Source organism: Primulina eburnea, chromosome 3 (genome assembly GCF_022965805.1).
Source record: "Primulina eburnea isolate SZY01 chromosome 3, ASM2296580v1, whole genome shotgun sequence".
NCBI classification, from domain to species: Eukaryota; Viridiplantae; Streptophyta; class Magnoliopsida; order Lamiales; family Gesneriaceae; genus Primulina; species Primulina eburnea.
In genome coordinates, this window is record NC_133103.1 from 11925293 (window position 1) to 11941646 (window position 16354).

The 16354-nt window shown below is 33.4% G+C and overlaps 2 protein-coding genes and 1 pseudogene across 3 annotated transcripts; 1 reads left to right on the forward strand and 2 right to left on the reverse strand.

Annotated features, from left to right (window-relative positions):
• Window positions 1-60: 60 nt before the first annotated feature.
• LOC140826442 (red chlorophyll catabolite reductase) lies at window positions 61-1746 on the reverse strand. The gene is made up of 2 exons (XM_073188746.1): window positions 1346-1746; window positions 61-830 (listed from the first exon to the last, which is right to left on the reverse strand). Exons 1-2 carry the CDS (start codon window positions 1697-1699, stop codon window positions 219-221), a joined length of 966 nt encoding a protein of 321 aa, XP_073044847.1. The 5' UTR covers window positions 1700-1746; the 3' UTR covers window positions 61-218.
• A 3126-nt stretch (window positions 1747-4872) lies between these two features.
• LOC140826769 (heat shock factor protein HSF24-like) lies at window positions 4873-6014 on the reverse strand (annotated as a pseudogene).
• A 3303-nt stretch (window positions 6015-9317) lies between these two features.
• On the forward strand, window positions 9318-12834 carry LOC140826443 (uncharacterized). Of its 2 annotated transcripts, XM_073188749.1 has the most exons (5): window positions 9318-9611; window positions 10183-10809; window positions 11206-11545; window positions 12001-12082; window positions 12356-12834. In XM_073188749.1, the coding sequence occupies exons 2-5, from the start codon at window positions 10257-10259 to the stop codon at window positions 12539-12541; spliced, it is 1161 nt and encodes a 386-aa protein (XP_073044850.1). In that variant the 5' UTR covers window positions 9318-9611; window positions 10183-10256; the 3' UTR covers window positions 12542-12834. The 2 variants fall into 2 exon arrangements, with proteins under 2 accessions (XP_073044850.1, XP_073044849.1); XM_073188748.1 differs by lacking the exon at window positions 9318-9611 and having other exon boundaries at window positions 9744-10809.
• The last annotated feature ends 3520 nt before the right edge of the window (window positions 12835-16354 follow it).

Genomic DNA, 16354 nt, shown 5'->3' on the forward strand with positions numbered 1-16354 from the left:
CGAATGAGAACATGGCTTTGTCCTGCCGTTTTATCTCCCTTTTGGTCGAATGGGAAAATCTAAGATGAACAGTCACATATTTGGTTGAGGAATTTTTAAATTAGATGTGGTTTTTTTTTTCAAATACGAAGTGTACATTCTGAACATAGGTAAAATTAATTTTCAAACATAATAAATGCAAACCACATTACATCGTTACGATTTACAAAGTAAAAGAACTAAGCATTGTAATATCCCTTTAAAACATCCAGCACTCGGTTTGCCACTTCTTGCCCAAACAACCTAGGAAAACTCGATCCCAAATCAATCTCGATAGTTTTATTCTTGATTATACCATCCCTTTCAGCTAAATACACCTTCGCCAACTCTCCCACACTTTTCTGCAAACAAGCACATGTATCCAACCAAAACTCCAACAACTCTTTCGCAATTGGACTGATGTGATCCTGAATTATCCCTTCAATGCTCGCCGATTCACTCGTCCCCGCGTCTATGGAAACCATGATAGCAGTTGGGGAAACAACAGCTCGAATATATAGAGACGGGGAGAAGTAAGGGCTTACCTCGGGAAGAATTTGGAGACGCTGTCTGTGTTTGTCTAACTGAGGATCTTCGTAGTATGTTTTGAGGTAGTCTGGATACGCGATCAGGTCTTTTCTTGGAGTGAGATCAATAATGAGCACAAGGGACGTAGGACTGTTTTGGATGAGTTCCATCAAGAAGTGAGGCGCATCGGTCGTGGGTCTTAGATAGGCCGAGAGGCTGGTTATGTTCAAGGCTCCACCAGATGGTAACTTGCAGTGAATCCAAGACCCCAACATGAAGTCGATCTGGGACATGTTTGGATCCCGTAAGAATCGAGAATTTTAAATAACATACATTCCCCAACATTATGCGACTAAAACAGAGAATTGGGAAATCAACAGAATTACCACAGGATAAATTTAAAGGTTGCTTTTCATATGCGATTTTGAAATACAAGAAGATCAAACAATGCGTAATATCCCATAGCTTTAGGACATAAAACTTGAATTTCAAGACAAATTAATCTTGAATTTTCTGGTTTGTTCAATCGTGTTTAGATTCATCTGCCAAAGCTTCCGCAAATGTTTAATTAGAGGATCCACTTCACGCGGTGGTGTAGCTAGGATTCATCTACCATCCTAACATTCAAATTTTTCTATAATCAGTTATAACTTGTAGATAAACAAAAATATTTACTGTTAGTTGCCCTAATAACACGAATTTGTTACTCTGCCCTCTTAACATTTCTCCCAGAGCTGAAGTCAATTGAAAAGTAAAATGACTCGAATGAAACGCAAAAATTGAGGTAAATAAACTATACCTGGGACGAAAAGACACCGGATCTGATGTGGAGAGAAGCCTGGGCAGTGGAAGTTGGATTCCGAAAATGTTGAACTTCGGGCGGGAGAGTACAAGGTTGGAGCAAGGATCCGACCCGGTTCTCAACAGACGATACCAACTCCACCATCAGGTCTCTGTGCGGGCCAGAAACGTAAGGGAACTCCATGAACTTCGCTCTGAGCTCATTGCCGGAACTCATGGATGCGGCGGAACAGGAAACTAGGGATCTCGCGGGATATGATCGAGAAGTTGAAGTTGAACAAGGTTGAGTGAATTGGCAACAAGAGTTTAAGATTGTAGCCATATGAGCTATCGGGTTCTTCGTTAGTGACATTTATTGTTAGAAACCTGTAGATATTTTATTAAAGAAGGATTATGTGGCAATGTTAATATACTAACTAGAACACTTAAATAGTTGATAAATATGTGAAGAATCCCTTGATCCAATAACAAGGATAAAGTTTCAATATTCATATGATTTTGAGTTCAGATATAGATTTCTTGGGCAACAGTTAGATTCGATAGTAAATTCATCAATCATCGTATTATCAAAACTCAGTTGTGAAATATCATCAGCTTGATGAAAAACATAATTATGGGAGGAAGTTGTTGTGATTAACTTGATAACTATGATTATGTGAGGATGAGATTATATTGCATAGATGATGTTGGATATTTTTTTTAAATAGAGTATTTAAAAAAAATTAAATCGAGTATTTAAACATAGAAAAAATTGCATATAATTAAACATTTTAAAACTACACATAATTAAATTTAAATTTTACACATAATTTAAAATATATAATTAAAATTAATACAGATAATTAAAAAATAATACAAATAAATATAAAAACACATAGAAAACACATAATTAATTATACATTTCCATATAAATGTTTTATAATTGATTTTAATTTTAAAATTTTTATTATTAGTTTAAGTAATTTAAAACTATGGCAATTGGATTTGGTAGATTTTTTTAAAAAATGTTTCAAGCGGACTTTATAATTTAATTATTTAATGTTTACTCAAAAATTTGTATCTATTTTTAGGGATGTAAATAAACAAAACTGTATGTGAGCTGTTCGAAACTCGGTTCAATAAAAAGTTCATTTGAGTTCGTTTGTTAATCATATCAAGCTAAGCTCAAGTTCGATTTTAAGCTCAAAATTTAATTAAACCAAGCTTAAGCATAAAGATATTCGGCTCGTGAGCTCGCAAACATGTTCGATGATAGGCTCGCGAGCTCGAGTTCGAGCTCGGATCGTTTATGTGGCTTGTAAGCTCGAGCTTGACTCATTTGTTGAGTTGACAAATAAAAATATTAGTACTAATGTCAATGAAATGAATTGAGCAAAGAACAAAGACAAATAAAAATATTAGCATGTAATGTTATTATGGACTTTGCAGGATAGTTGACTAGTTGTTATTGAAGATGATTTTGTAATTCTTGATTTTAATAGATTCTCTAATGTCCTCCTTACTTTCTCACCAGACTTAGTAGAAGTATTAAATGAGTGAAATTATTTCATTGTTATTTATATGGTGATATCAGTGTATGATGAATATTTTAGATGTATTATTTTGGAATGTTCAATAATATATTAATTTATGATTTTTAGCTCTTATTTGTGTTATTTTGGTTATTTATAAATGAATTTACATTTGTATGTCTAATTTAAAATTAGCTATAGATATATTTAATTTTTAACAAGCTTGAATCAACCTCAAATTCGAGCTCAATTCTATGCTTTACGAGTTCGAAAACAAGCCGAGCTCAAGCCAAACTTGTTAAACATGCTAAACGAGCTATTAATGAATCAAGCTCGAGCCCGGCTTGATTAACATGCTAAACGAACTTTTAACGCGCCGAGCTCGAGCTTTCCCGGGTTTGGTAATTTCAAGACAAACCGAGCTTGAGCCTGATAATAAAAGCTCGAATCGAGCTCGAGCCTCAAACAATCTTAAACGAGCCAAGCTCAATCCTTATACTATTTGGGATAAAAACTTGTGTGAAACAGTCTCACAGGTCATATTTGTGAGACGGTCTCACATGTCATATTTGTGAGACGGATATCTTATTTTGGTCATCCATGAAAAAGTATTACTTTTTATTGTGGATATGGATATGGTTGATCAGTCTCACAAATAAAGATTCGTGAGACGTTCTCACATGAGACCCATTCTACTATTTGGTTTGGATTGTTCATATTTACTTTATATTCGGCATGATATAACAAATTTGGTTTCATAGGATGTATAGAAAAAATTATCTCATTCTATCAAACGTTAATTGTAATTATAATGTATCCATATATTATTTATTTATTAATAATCAATCAAATCATTACATTTAAATTACAATATGACCCATAATATAAATTGTTTATTTATATTAAATATAAATTGTCTATTTATATTAATTATTATTTATTAAAAGAATAATATTATAATTTATCATCGCATCACAAATAACTTAAATATTATTATTTATCAATTACTATGTCATATACAACTTAAACATTTTAATAATCACAAATTTTTTATCGCATTAAATCTCATTCACCTAAGTAATCGAACCCTCCTTGTGTTGGTTCAGATGACATGATTATTGAATTATTAATAAATAGACGATAAAAAATGATAGATAAAGATTTATAATATGTGGTGATAAATATATGTTATGTTGGTTTGATTTTTTGAATAAGATTAAGAAGGTTTATCACCATTGAAGCCTTGATGTAAAAATACCCATTGTTAACTGCGATTAATAGTTTGTTAAATCCAGGAAAAAAAATCACGTATTGTTTTAAAAAATTCTCTTTCAAAGCCTATTTATATTAATAAAAATCGTTTGAGAATAATATCTTATTCTTAAATTCAGTTTTATGCAATAATGAAGATGACATAAGCTAAGCAATTTTGTAAACATATTTTTATTATCATATTAAACATGTGATATATATTTTGTAAACATATTTTTATTATGAATTTCCTAGAAATCTGTTTATTAATATCAAGCCAAAGAAATAGGTAATAATATTTTTATTATTGTGAAGCCAAGCAAATGGCATTTTGGGAACCTCGGTCCTTCATGTGCATGGTAAAATGAGCTTAGTAAAAATTCGGAAAATGTTAATAGGATTTGAGTAAGTAATCCTGTTATCCGTGCTTTATCGGACTAATTCCAGGAGTAGACATCTTTCCTATGAATATAGACAAAACCTTATGTGATACGGTCTCATGGATCGTATTTTGTGAGACAAATTTCTTATTTGGGTCATTCATCAAAAAATATTACTTTTTTTTCTAAGATATTATTACTTTTTATTGTGAATATAGATAAGGTTGACCCGTCGCACAGATAAAAATTCGTAAGATTGTTTCACAAGAGACCTACTCATGAATATACAGTGAACCTGATAATCTCGAAAGTGTAATTTTCTAATTTTTCGTTAAGCAACTTGGACTGATTAGCGTTGGACCATAACAGTGATGCCGAAATTTTCATCAAAGGCTAGGCCCGTTAGCCCGTATTAATTTTTTCCCCCATTTCCTTTCGTTTGCCTCCGAAAAAACCTATATTTACGAAATTGTCCCTCTTTTTTTTTCACGACGACCCCAAACAACTTCACACAATTTTCATTTTCGTCACCATCACAATTTGAATATCCACTTCCGCAGCCGCTAGCCTCTACTACCATCGGCGCTCACAGAGATTCAGAATACGACTGATCTGATCCGGTTCCAGCTGCATGCTCTGAGTCAAAAAAGAAATAAAATCACTGCGCTGCCTCTTGGTTTGTACTAATTCCAAGTTCAGCATTTGATTATCTTTCCTCAGCTTTTCGTTGTCGTCGGCTAAATCGGTGATTCGAGCTGACGCCTGAGTGTCTAGGAAACTTGTGGAGCTCGAGGCCAAGTCATCAGCCGAGTATGGAGATGAAGTCAGATAACCGGGATTCCTGCCAGGCGGAGGTTGTGGGGCGCATTTTCCTGCGGTGGATTTCAGTGAGGAGCTCTTGTTGTCCTTGTTTGAAGTTTTCGTTGGCGAATTCCAATTTGTTTTGGGCAATCTTTTGAAAACCCTAAAAATAACCAGCCGGTAAGTTTTAGAATATTATACGCACAGGTATATTGATATTAACCCTCGTTGACTTCGTTCCATGCATTGACTTTACATATTGAATCTTCATATAATTATGGTGAGACAAAACTGAAAAGAATTTTTGGTGTCACGCTGTACCAAAATAGTTATTCCGATGACATCAAGTATTAGAATGTAATATAGGTAGTATAAATATATATAGTAAATAATATGTCAATGAAAAAAATTAGAAATTAATAAAATTATGAATTATATATCAATGTTTTACTAATAGTAATTTATATATGATTTTAATTCATAAAAAATTACGGTGTGCTTGTCTTTTCAGAAAGTTTAAGCTTGACTTTTTGAAATAACTATAACGAATAGTGACAGAACAACAAGATAGACTTACACAGGTATTGAGCTGACGGACAAAGCTGGAGAAATTGTTGTGCTTGAAGTAATTAGGCAACAAAAATTCCGCCGTCTTCCACACCACAAATGTTGTTCCATTGTCATTCCATGAGATCACATCGTTACTACTCGGATCGTCCACCATGCTGTAAGTTTTGGTAATAAATGGCGCCGGAACCCATTCTGTGCCATATTTATTTTAACTCTTCCCTAATCGACCAGAAAGGCCGTTTGAAAGTGATGAATTCTCCAAGGGATGATTAATCAGAATCTAAATATCAAAAGGGAAGTTCAGGGATAGAATTTTAGAACATGTCAAATCATCCTCATGAATCGAGAGGATCGAGTTTTAAAGAACTAGCTGGCAACTTCCATATTGATATTTTTTCGTATAGAATAATACAGAATAATACAGAATAATATAATGCGGTGGTCAAACGAAATCAAGAAAGTGATATTATGTTTCTTGAAATATTTAGAAAAAAATATAGCCCAATTTACTTTACTTCAAAGCACAGCCCATTCATTTATCGGTGATATTTCGGTCCATTCATATAGAAATTGCATACGAAGTTCGTTCCAAAATATTTTAATTCACGTATCGTTTTTATGTTCCCTCTTCTTACTACTTTTATATACATAATTAACATCATTTATTAACGTGTGTACGTATAGAGAATAAGGTCATGACATGAGTATAATCTTACAGAGAAAAATAAATATTAATCATAGGAATTGAAATGGAAAGGAAATAGAATGTCTTAACAATATCGCCAATATTATTATCCAGTATACACCACTTAATGTGAATGATAAGACATTGATTGTTTCATCTTTGCTTAATTTGTTCAATGTATGGTTCAGATTCTACAAAAAATTAATATTCATACATCATTATCTTATTAAAATATATTAATTTATCATTTTTATATTATACGTCTTTAATTCATCGATGTCATACATTATGTTTTGATAGAAATACAACTGTCGGTAAGGCTTAGTGTATATATATCCACATTTTTATGGTAGTAAGCTTTAATTCCATAAGCATAGGTTTGTGCTTATGGGTCCCTATCATCATGCTTGGGAAATAGGAAGGCTGTCGGTCCTCCAAACCAACAGAAAGATGAAGAAAATATGTTACAGTTGACCCAAATCAAACAAATAGATCGATGTCATAGTAGATAAGGTTAATTAATTAATTGCTCAAAGTCATGTGATCTTTTTATTGTTATTATTATCATTACAACTTTGGGTGAGGTGGGGTGGAATTCTTCTTTAGAACGCACGCCTTTCTTTATGGGAAGATGTTTATGTCAAACCAGCTTATAACAAGTTGTTAACAGCAGAGTTTTTTGATAATAAGATATATAAAACCATCCATCCAATCACTTTTGATGTTCTGAAATGGAATAACACTGGAATAACGACCTCGGCTGAGGTGGGGTGAAATGGAATATACCAAACTAGAGAATTGAACTTCATTCCGAGGAAGATACAAGAAAAGCCATCTCTGTTAATCTCGGATTTGTTTGGAGTACAACGTAATTTATGCGCAGATATAAAATCTAAGCAGTATCTTATGGATATTTGAATAACATGTGAAAAGTTTCGAAAGTCAAAACTAAAATTTTAAAATTTTCATTATATCTTGGGTGTGAGAAATTGGTAAACCAACACTTCCACCGTCAAAATACGAAATCTTTCAGAAATATCAAAAGAAAAATGTGATAAAATATCAGTCCAAATAAAACAAAAGAGATTATATATTATCATATTTCTTATTGATTACAAACAACAGAAAAAATAAAAACTAAAAATCTTGGTCTCAATCAAATCGTGTGGGTTTAATTAAATCCGTACTCAGCAAACTCCAACCCTGCGAAAGTTGGATTCATATATTACATTTACCCTTAAACCTTGGATTGGTAGCAAGCCACATATTAATATTATTTTCAAAATATCAACTTTTTTTTCTTATCAATCTTCTTATCTTTATAATTATGTTATTTATATATTTTTCTTACTATTTATATATAATAATAATCGACATTGGACATGTCTAAATATTTTATAACTGGTTTCTAAATAAAAATTTATTGTCACAAATTGACATTTCCTTTCAAAGCTTTTATCCTTCCCAGGCCCCATCTTTTGTGGTGCAGGCATTGTCTCATTGACGCACCAGACAACATCTGCCAACCCAACTTGTCTTTATTTCTTTCCTCCTTCCTTTGACAATTCATGTATTGCAATTTTCTCCTTCGATTATCAAGAATTTTATTTTTGGTCCTTGCCTATGCCACTAATTTTAATCAAAATTGCCAACGGAGGGATGCCTCGCTAGATGGTCACTTGGCTGCCTTAATTTCACCCCTTTTTTTCATCTATAAAATTTCAATTTCCTTTTGAAAAAATGTAAATAAACGTAGTATTTCATCTCTCTGAGATCTAATTTGAAGTTTTGAACCCCTGATCCTTGGGTCTCTGCGCCAACCTTGCTAGACGAACACATTGAGATTTCTGTCAAAATGAACTGCTCGAATTGATAGGAAATGAATTAATAATCAAAAGTATTCAAACTGATATTTTACTAAGAAGGTAAATTAAGTAAATTAAATTTCATTATAATCGAAATTATCAAACTGAAGTAGCTAAACTAATAAAAAAGATAGGTCGTATTGAACTGGTTGGTTGGTAGTGATCGGATTTTTACAATCCATCTTGTTTTCAATGTTTTGTTATGTTATCAGCTAATTCACGATTTTAATTTTGTAACTTGTATTTTTTTTTTAAAATTTTAGTCATTTTTTTACCGAAATGACGTAGAGATAGAAAATAATAATACAATATCGAAAATGCTAACATAACACCTGTTAGAATATGCCTTGAACCTGTCTAGCCCCTACTGCGACGCTTAACGGGATACATAAATACTGCTTATTCTGTAACCTAGATACATACTCTGTAATTTCTGAATACCAAAAGCAATAAGCATCCTCTTCTCTGTCTGTGGACGTAGTTAACACATTGTTATTGAACCACGTAATTCTGTGTGTTGATTTTTACGTTAATTTTTTTTGCATTTGTTTTAACAACACCAGACATGAGTGACTTGTATATTTCATGCCAACGTTTCGGTGAAAAAGACTAAATTTGAAAAAAAATTATAAGTTATATGACTAAAATTATTAATTGATGGACATGACAAAAAATAAGAAAATATCCATAATATAAGACAAAAGCATAATTTTCTCATTTACTAAATTTACAAACTGTAGAATGCAGGACTAGATTTGCAAATTTTCAAACTCAATTTTATTTTTTTAATAATAATAAGAGTATTAAAATTTTTTTTATAAAAAAAATAGTAGGACAAAATAATCTCAGATTAAGTCTCCTTGGTTCTTGCAACAAAAGCGGCAGTATTTCGTCGGAACAACAGTTTATTTTTTCTTATCATATTCAACTCTGTGCTTTCACAAGCCAGCAGTAGCACGCACAGTCTTCCATTAATTAAAATATTCTGTTTCAAATTTCAAAGATTAATATTTTATTCCTCCGTACCAGTGAGTGAACCCTGTTGTCCATTTCTCTGTCTCTCTCCAACTGTTTGGCCCATCCCGCAAAGGTTTGAACAAGAGTCAAGAAGTCGTCGAAAAGTTAAAGGAGCAAAAAAGTGCGGAAGCGTGCCTTTGCTGGATTTTCTTGCTGCATTTTCCGAGTTCGGACCCAATTAAAGGCAAGGATTATGAAAGCCCTTTCTTTTTACTGCCTTTTTTTTTTCATTTTCTGGTCCCATGAGTGTGTGTCGTGTGTGCGAAGCAGGAAAAGTAAACCATGTTACGAGGGACAATAATCTAGCTATTTTTGACAACGAAAGGCAGATTTTTTTTAATATTTTTATGTTGTGTTCTTGTTAAAAGAATTTCAATTTCATTGAATGATGTTGATGCGATCCACCTTGCAGCTGGCTCTATCTGTACGTCACAACTCTATCTGCGGTCCTCTGGCTCAAAACCCATGAACTATTGGACCCGAAGAAATTGACCATATTGAAATGTTTTACAAATATATTGCGATAGATGTCCGTGCCCCCGCTATCCAGTTACATATCCTATAAAAATCTTTTGTGTGTGGTGACGAGAAGATAGAGTCGATATAGTATAAAAGTAAGTCAAAATTAGGTCGTTTTATTGATGATTTTTGCTAGTTGTCTATAGATAGATAGATGGTATTTTCCGTAATTAGTCTTGGAGAGTTTAATTCTCGAAGCATTTAGGTGATGCCTTCTAACTGCTTGTGAAATTTAGTATTAGGATATGTTTGCTTGAAATTGGGAAGATTTTGAAGCGATGTGGACTACATTTGATCTCAGCTGAAAGTCATGAAGAATCCGAAGTCATTTAGGAACTCAGGTGCCTATACAAGCCCTGGAACGCCGGAATATGGTGATAGTAATGTGGGAGGAACCCCTAAAAGCTGGCATTCAGAGCGAGTACCATTGCCAACAAACGGTAACAGGAGTCATATTAGTGCTGCGGCTTTGATGCCCTTTAATAGTGGGCGTGCTTTGCCTTCAAAATGGGATGACGCTGAGAGATGGATTACTAGCCCAATTTCTGGTAATGCTGCTTGGAAAACCGCATATGCGCAGCCTCAAAGGAGACAAAAATCGAAGAGTGGACCTCAGGATCTTGGCTACTTCTCGAACTATTCTCCCATTGTGCCTGTGCTTGAAGGTGGGAGTGTGAGGAATTATACAGCGAATTCGCCACTTTCAACTGGAGTGCTGATCCCAGATGGGTTGCATGTTCATTATGATGGTGGGATTTTCGAAAAATCAAATTCTTTGTACGCAGAAAATAGTGGGACTTGGAGTAGTAGCGTGCCTGGCTTGTCAGATTTGATTAGTGAAACTTCAGTACCAAGCTCTCAAGGTATATATGGAGTTGTTCTTTCCATTAGTTGTGCGACTTCTTTGTGTAGCGTACTGCTCATGCATTAACTCAATTGCTACGTCATTTGATCATTACTCAGGCTTGCTGCCTATCAATTGCCAGTTTCGAAGTTCAAGGTTTCTCCATTATTTAAAAACCAGGGATAGGTTCTCTACTCTAGATGAATATATTGAGCTCCGTTCTTTTGAGTTTGTTGGCTCAGAATGAATCAAATCTCCCCAAATTGGATTTGAACCTGTAACTATCCTTGATAGCCAGACCTACCATTTAACATCCGTGTAGTGTGTGGAATGGATTAGTTGATTTTTCTTCCCCAGCACTTAAGGTTGGGTGATACTTAATAGTAACCAATTCTTTTGTTGAATCAAACGACAGATTATAAACTTGACAGCACCAAGGGCGAAGAATCGTCGGTTTCACGGACTGTTTCACGGAGGGATATGGCAACTCAAATGAGCCCGGAGGGAAGTTCTCATTCATCTTCCAAGGGGCGGTTGTCTTTCTCTGTCTTGACTTCTGGAGTTTCTACTTTCTTGATTCCGGATAGGAGTACTCCTGCAGCTAAAGATGAAATCCGGGATGTTCAGGTGGACAGAGGCACGACCATGTCAAGGCACTCAAAAAAACAAGGAATGAGAAAAATGAAGGACTCAATCAATGCTGATGACTTGCCTTTGTCTTGGAGTATTGCGGAGGCGTCAAGAAACACATCAAGGTATACTTGTGCTTATTCGTGAATAAAATGAAGGTAAAAAACATTATTCGCCAATGTTGGTCAGCGATAGTTGGTCTTGTTGTCATGTGTGGTTGTCTTTGTGACAATTATCAAAATTTGATGCTTGGGTTGTTATGTGGATGGTAAATTTGAGTTGTAGCTGCCGAGAGCTTAAGAATCGTGAAAAATCGTGGCTATCCTCGATGGAAGTATTAGGTTAAATTTTAATAGAATATATAATGAAAAGCATATACAATGAAATATTTGAATTTATTTCTATCACAAGGACCTCCCTAAGTTGAAAATTGTTGATTATTGTTCACTTCATGGTTGCTCACGGCTTCTTTTGATGTTTCACATACTCAACAATTAGTAGTATATATGAAAGCTGGTTACGAAAGTGCATCACTTCCTACAAAATTCGTAATGATTTATTATTTGTGGTGTTTATGCAGATTGCAAAGAGAGGAAGCCAAGATCACAGCTTGGGAGAACTTGCAGAAGGCAAAAGCAGAGGCTGCTATTCACAAACTCGAGGTATAGTGTAACCACCTGGTTATTATCCAAACACAATTTCTTGTTTGTACTACGGCATCACAAAAATGGTGAATTTACCAGTAATGCAAGTATGCAACCTGTATCAACTTACGTATTAACAGTTACGTCGTACCATAACATTCGTGATGACTTGGTCATATTGTGTTGCATTCATCACTTGTGGTATACGTAACCTATCTATCCAGAGCGGAAAATTAAATGGGGCCATTTTTGGAAATATTGACTCCATTTTCCTTTCCTCTTCTTTTTCAGATGAATCTTGAAAAGAAGAGATCAAAATCGTTGGACAAAATCTTGAACAAACTCAGAGCTGCACAGATGAAAGCTCAAGCTATGAGAAATTTGCCCTCGGAAAATCATGTGACAAGAACTCACTCGTCTAGTATATGGATTTCCTTCATTAAATATTTTGAGACATGCTCTTTTTGCCATCACTGAGTCTGCCGTAGAAGCTGGTTTCTTGCGTTATCTATTGATGTTTCAAGTGAAAGATGATGCTCTTGTTGCCAGCATGACAGTTTGTAAATTTTGTCGTTGCTTCAATTTTATCTTAAATTTGCTGAAGTAGTTTGCAAGTGAAGCAATCTTGACAAAATGGGTACAAACTTCACCTGAGGTTTCTTTTTTCGAGTGTTGATGGGCTAAAACCTAAGATGGATGTGAATTATGTGACGTGTAAGTAGGTTGAGTATAATCGAGTTCGAGCTTTATTCGAAGCTCGAATTTATTTATTTTTTTGTTCGATTTCGGCGAAAAAAGAAGTTTGAATTTAAGTCTGATTCGAAATCTTCGAATATATTCGCAAGCTATTCGAACTATTGTTCTGATGTTAAGATTCAACAACAAAGGTTTGAAAGTCCAAAAAATCCGAAAACTCGAAATGTATATATATTTAATATGTAATTAAATTAATAAAATATTAAGGCTCGCGATCAATTCACGATATATTGAAAAAAATAATTTTAGCTCGAGAGAAAAAAAATTCGAACACGTTCGAGTTTGGTTTGAGATCGATAAATTCGAATATAAATCAAATATTTATCAAATCGACACGAAAAGTTCGCGATCGGCTCGATTCATTTGCAGCTCAACATATAAATATGAATTCATCGCTAATTTTACAGCAAATTTAGAGTTTAATAAAATTAAACAATATTTAAGATTCCACAACATATAAAATTGCAATATTTGAATTCATTATTTGTTTCCATTTTTATACAAGTTCTGTTATTATTTTCAAGAAAAACTCTGTAATTTTGAACACAAAAATTGGCTTGAACTAAACTGCCAAGATGCAATTATTGATTCTTCACACGTTGCATAAATTTGATAACCGAAAATGCCTGATATGTTATCTATATTTTTATTAGTAAATAATTGAATTGAACTTCGTGTGATTTTCTTAAAATATGCATATGCATGAATCAAAAAACGAAAGGTTCTTTTTTCCATTTGATATGTCGAATTGGCATCTTTTTTTAAAAAAAAAATAATTACATTATCTAGTTGGATTTAACATCAATTGAATCGAGTTCGAGCTCAAATTTAAGTAGATCATTCCCAAGACAAACAATAACTACTATATACTTCATTAATTAACTACATTAATTAAAATATATGACATTTTGAAATTGTATAGGTTTACTGGATCCGATATAAGTTAACTCAGCCGCCTCAGCTCGACGTTGTAAGGAGAGGTCAAATGAAAAATTAACGTCGAGTTGTTTTACCAAATTGTTGAATTCTCACATTTAGAATTCAATTATTTGAAATAACGTAAGATTTTATTTTATTTTTTTTAAAAAAAAACATCCCATAATTTGCCCAGGTTCAAGTAGGGATGACAACTTTCCTCACGAGTTTGGAGTCCTGCGGGGAAAACCCGAAACAAGGATGGGATCCCCGATTTTTTCGGGTTTAGGTTCGAGTTCAAAAAATCATTGATGTAATTCGAGGTGGATATGAGATTACTATCCCCATCTTCGAAATCTCCGAACTCGCCTCGAAAAAATATCGATAATAAAGTAATAGTATTATTAATTTATTAATATTGATATTAATATTAATATTATCTCTAATAATAATAGATAATAATAAGTTTTGGTTTTAGAAATTATCTGAATTTGTCATCGTCTTGCCATATTAATATTTTTGAAACGGGGATGGCGCGAGGATGGGAAGTTGATCCTCGCTTTTTCGGGTTCGGAGATCGTCTTGCCATATTAATATTTTTGAAACGAGGATGAGGACGAAGATGAGAAGTTAATTCCCGTAACTTCGAGTTTGGGGATCCCGAACCCGAAAAAACGGAGATTGAAATAGATATAGGGGTAAAGATTAAATTTGAAAATGAAGAAAAAAATGAAGATAACAAATCCGTCTTCGTCACGGCCCATTACCATTTCCTAGGTTCAAGCTACCAAAGAAACCCGTAAGATCGATCGTAAGCTTTCTTTTATTGGGTCCCACTTTTAATCAATTCGATTAAATTGTAGTGTGACAAATTGCGGATAAAGGGAGATAAATCCAAGGAAATGGCGGCGGCGCAGTAGTCTGTTTGGTATATGTTATTTATCAAGCATCATTTATTAACCCACTGATTATTTTACTTTTCCTATCCTTCTTTCTTTCTCTTAGCATAGTTTGATATACATGATAGGATAAATGTGTGATATATAATATAAGGATAAGTTAAGGATAAATAAGATGTAGGATATTATATTTAATGTTTGGTATGATTTTAATAAGAGTGATTAAATTTATATATTAGATTGTAATGACAAAATTAACCTTATCATAATAAATTTTATAATTTCAAAGTTGTTGCTTGAGTTAATATTTTTTATCTGTTCATGTGCCGATAGTACTTTCATGATTTATTTAATTTTACTTAATTTTATATATTATATAATATGATAATTGAGACCTTGATTTTGTGAGTCAAGTCAAATATCAATTTTTAAGGTTAATCGAGTGATACTAATAATTTTATTGAGATTTATAAAAATTATTTATATAATTACCATAATATATAATATATAAAAATAAATAAAATATTTATTTGATTTTAATTTATACCTACTAGCATAGATTTATAAAAAATCATTTATAAAATTAAGGGTAATTAAGTCATTTGTAGTGCATTTTATCATTAAATTAAAATTATCACACCTTCTATTAGGGATATTTTATCCTTCTAAAAAATTATTTATCAAGGGCCCATGATATTATCATGAGCTTTTTAAAAATGTACCAAACATGGGATAAAGAGGATTATTTATCAATACCTCTCTTATCCCATGTACCAAACTATGCCTTAAGGCCCAGTTTGATAGGTTTGATTAAGGTTGGATTGTTAATTAATCTCACGTTTGGTTCCATTTATAAATCTGACATTGATTAATTGTAGGACAACTTCTACTGTTTAACTTGGAAAAGGAATCCATGCATTCTAGGTGGATTATTTTTATCCGGGTAGACTAGAAATAAAAATGACCATAATAGCCCTTACTCTGAATTAAAATAATAGCCCTTACCGTGAATAAAAAAATTGCAAGTGGGGCTAAAGAAAATCGCTTAGCGACGGTTTGTAAAACTCCGTCGTCGACGATTTTTTTATAAACTGTCGCTAAATTTCAAATTAGCGACGGTTTCTCAAAAAAGATCGGCGCCGGTTTCACAAAACAAGATCGGCGACGGTTTCTCACGATCGGCGACGGTTTCATGAACTAATAAACCGTCGCTAAATGTCAAAGTAGCGACGGTTTTACAAGATCCGCGACGGTTTCTCAAAAACCGTCGCTATTAGCGACGGGTTTTTAGAAGCCGTCGATAATTTTCCGGTAGGAAGGAGACCGTTTCCGACCGGCCGCCTACCGGCGCCGCCACTATCGCCGTCGCGAAGGGGAAGGGCAATTTCGTCTCTTCATCAAAAAATTCAAAATTATCCTACACTTAAAAATCGTACCAAACTTAATATTATTTTACACCATATATTACAATCCTACCACAATCATTTTCTTTATCATTTACGTATTAATCATTAGTTTATCCTATCCCCTAACCAAACGTAGCCTAATTTTATAAATTAATCTTTATCATATATAATCTATGTGATACCTCGTCCAAAAATAAACTGGATTTCAAAATTGTACATATATAAGACTGTATAATTTAAAAAATTTGATATTATTATGATATGAGTGACCGACCCTCTAAGACACGCAGTGTTCTAAAAAGCTTGTTTAAACG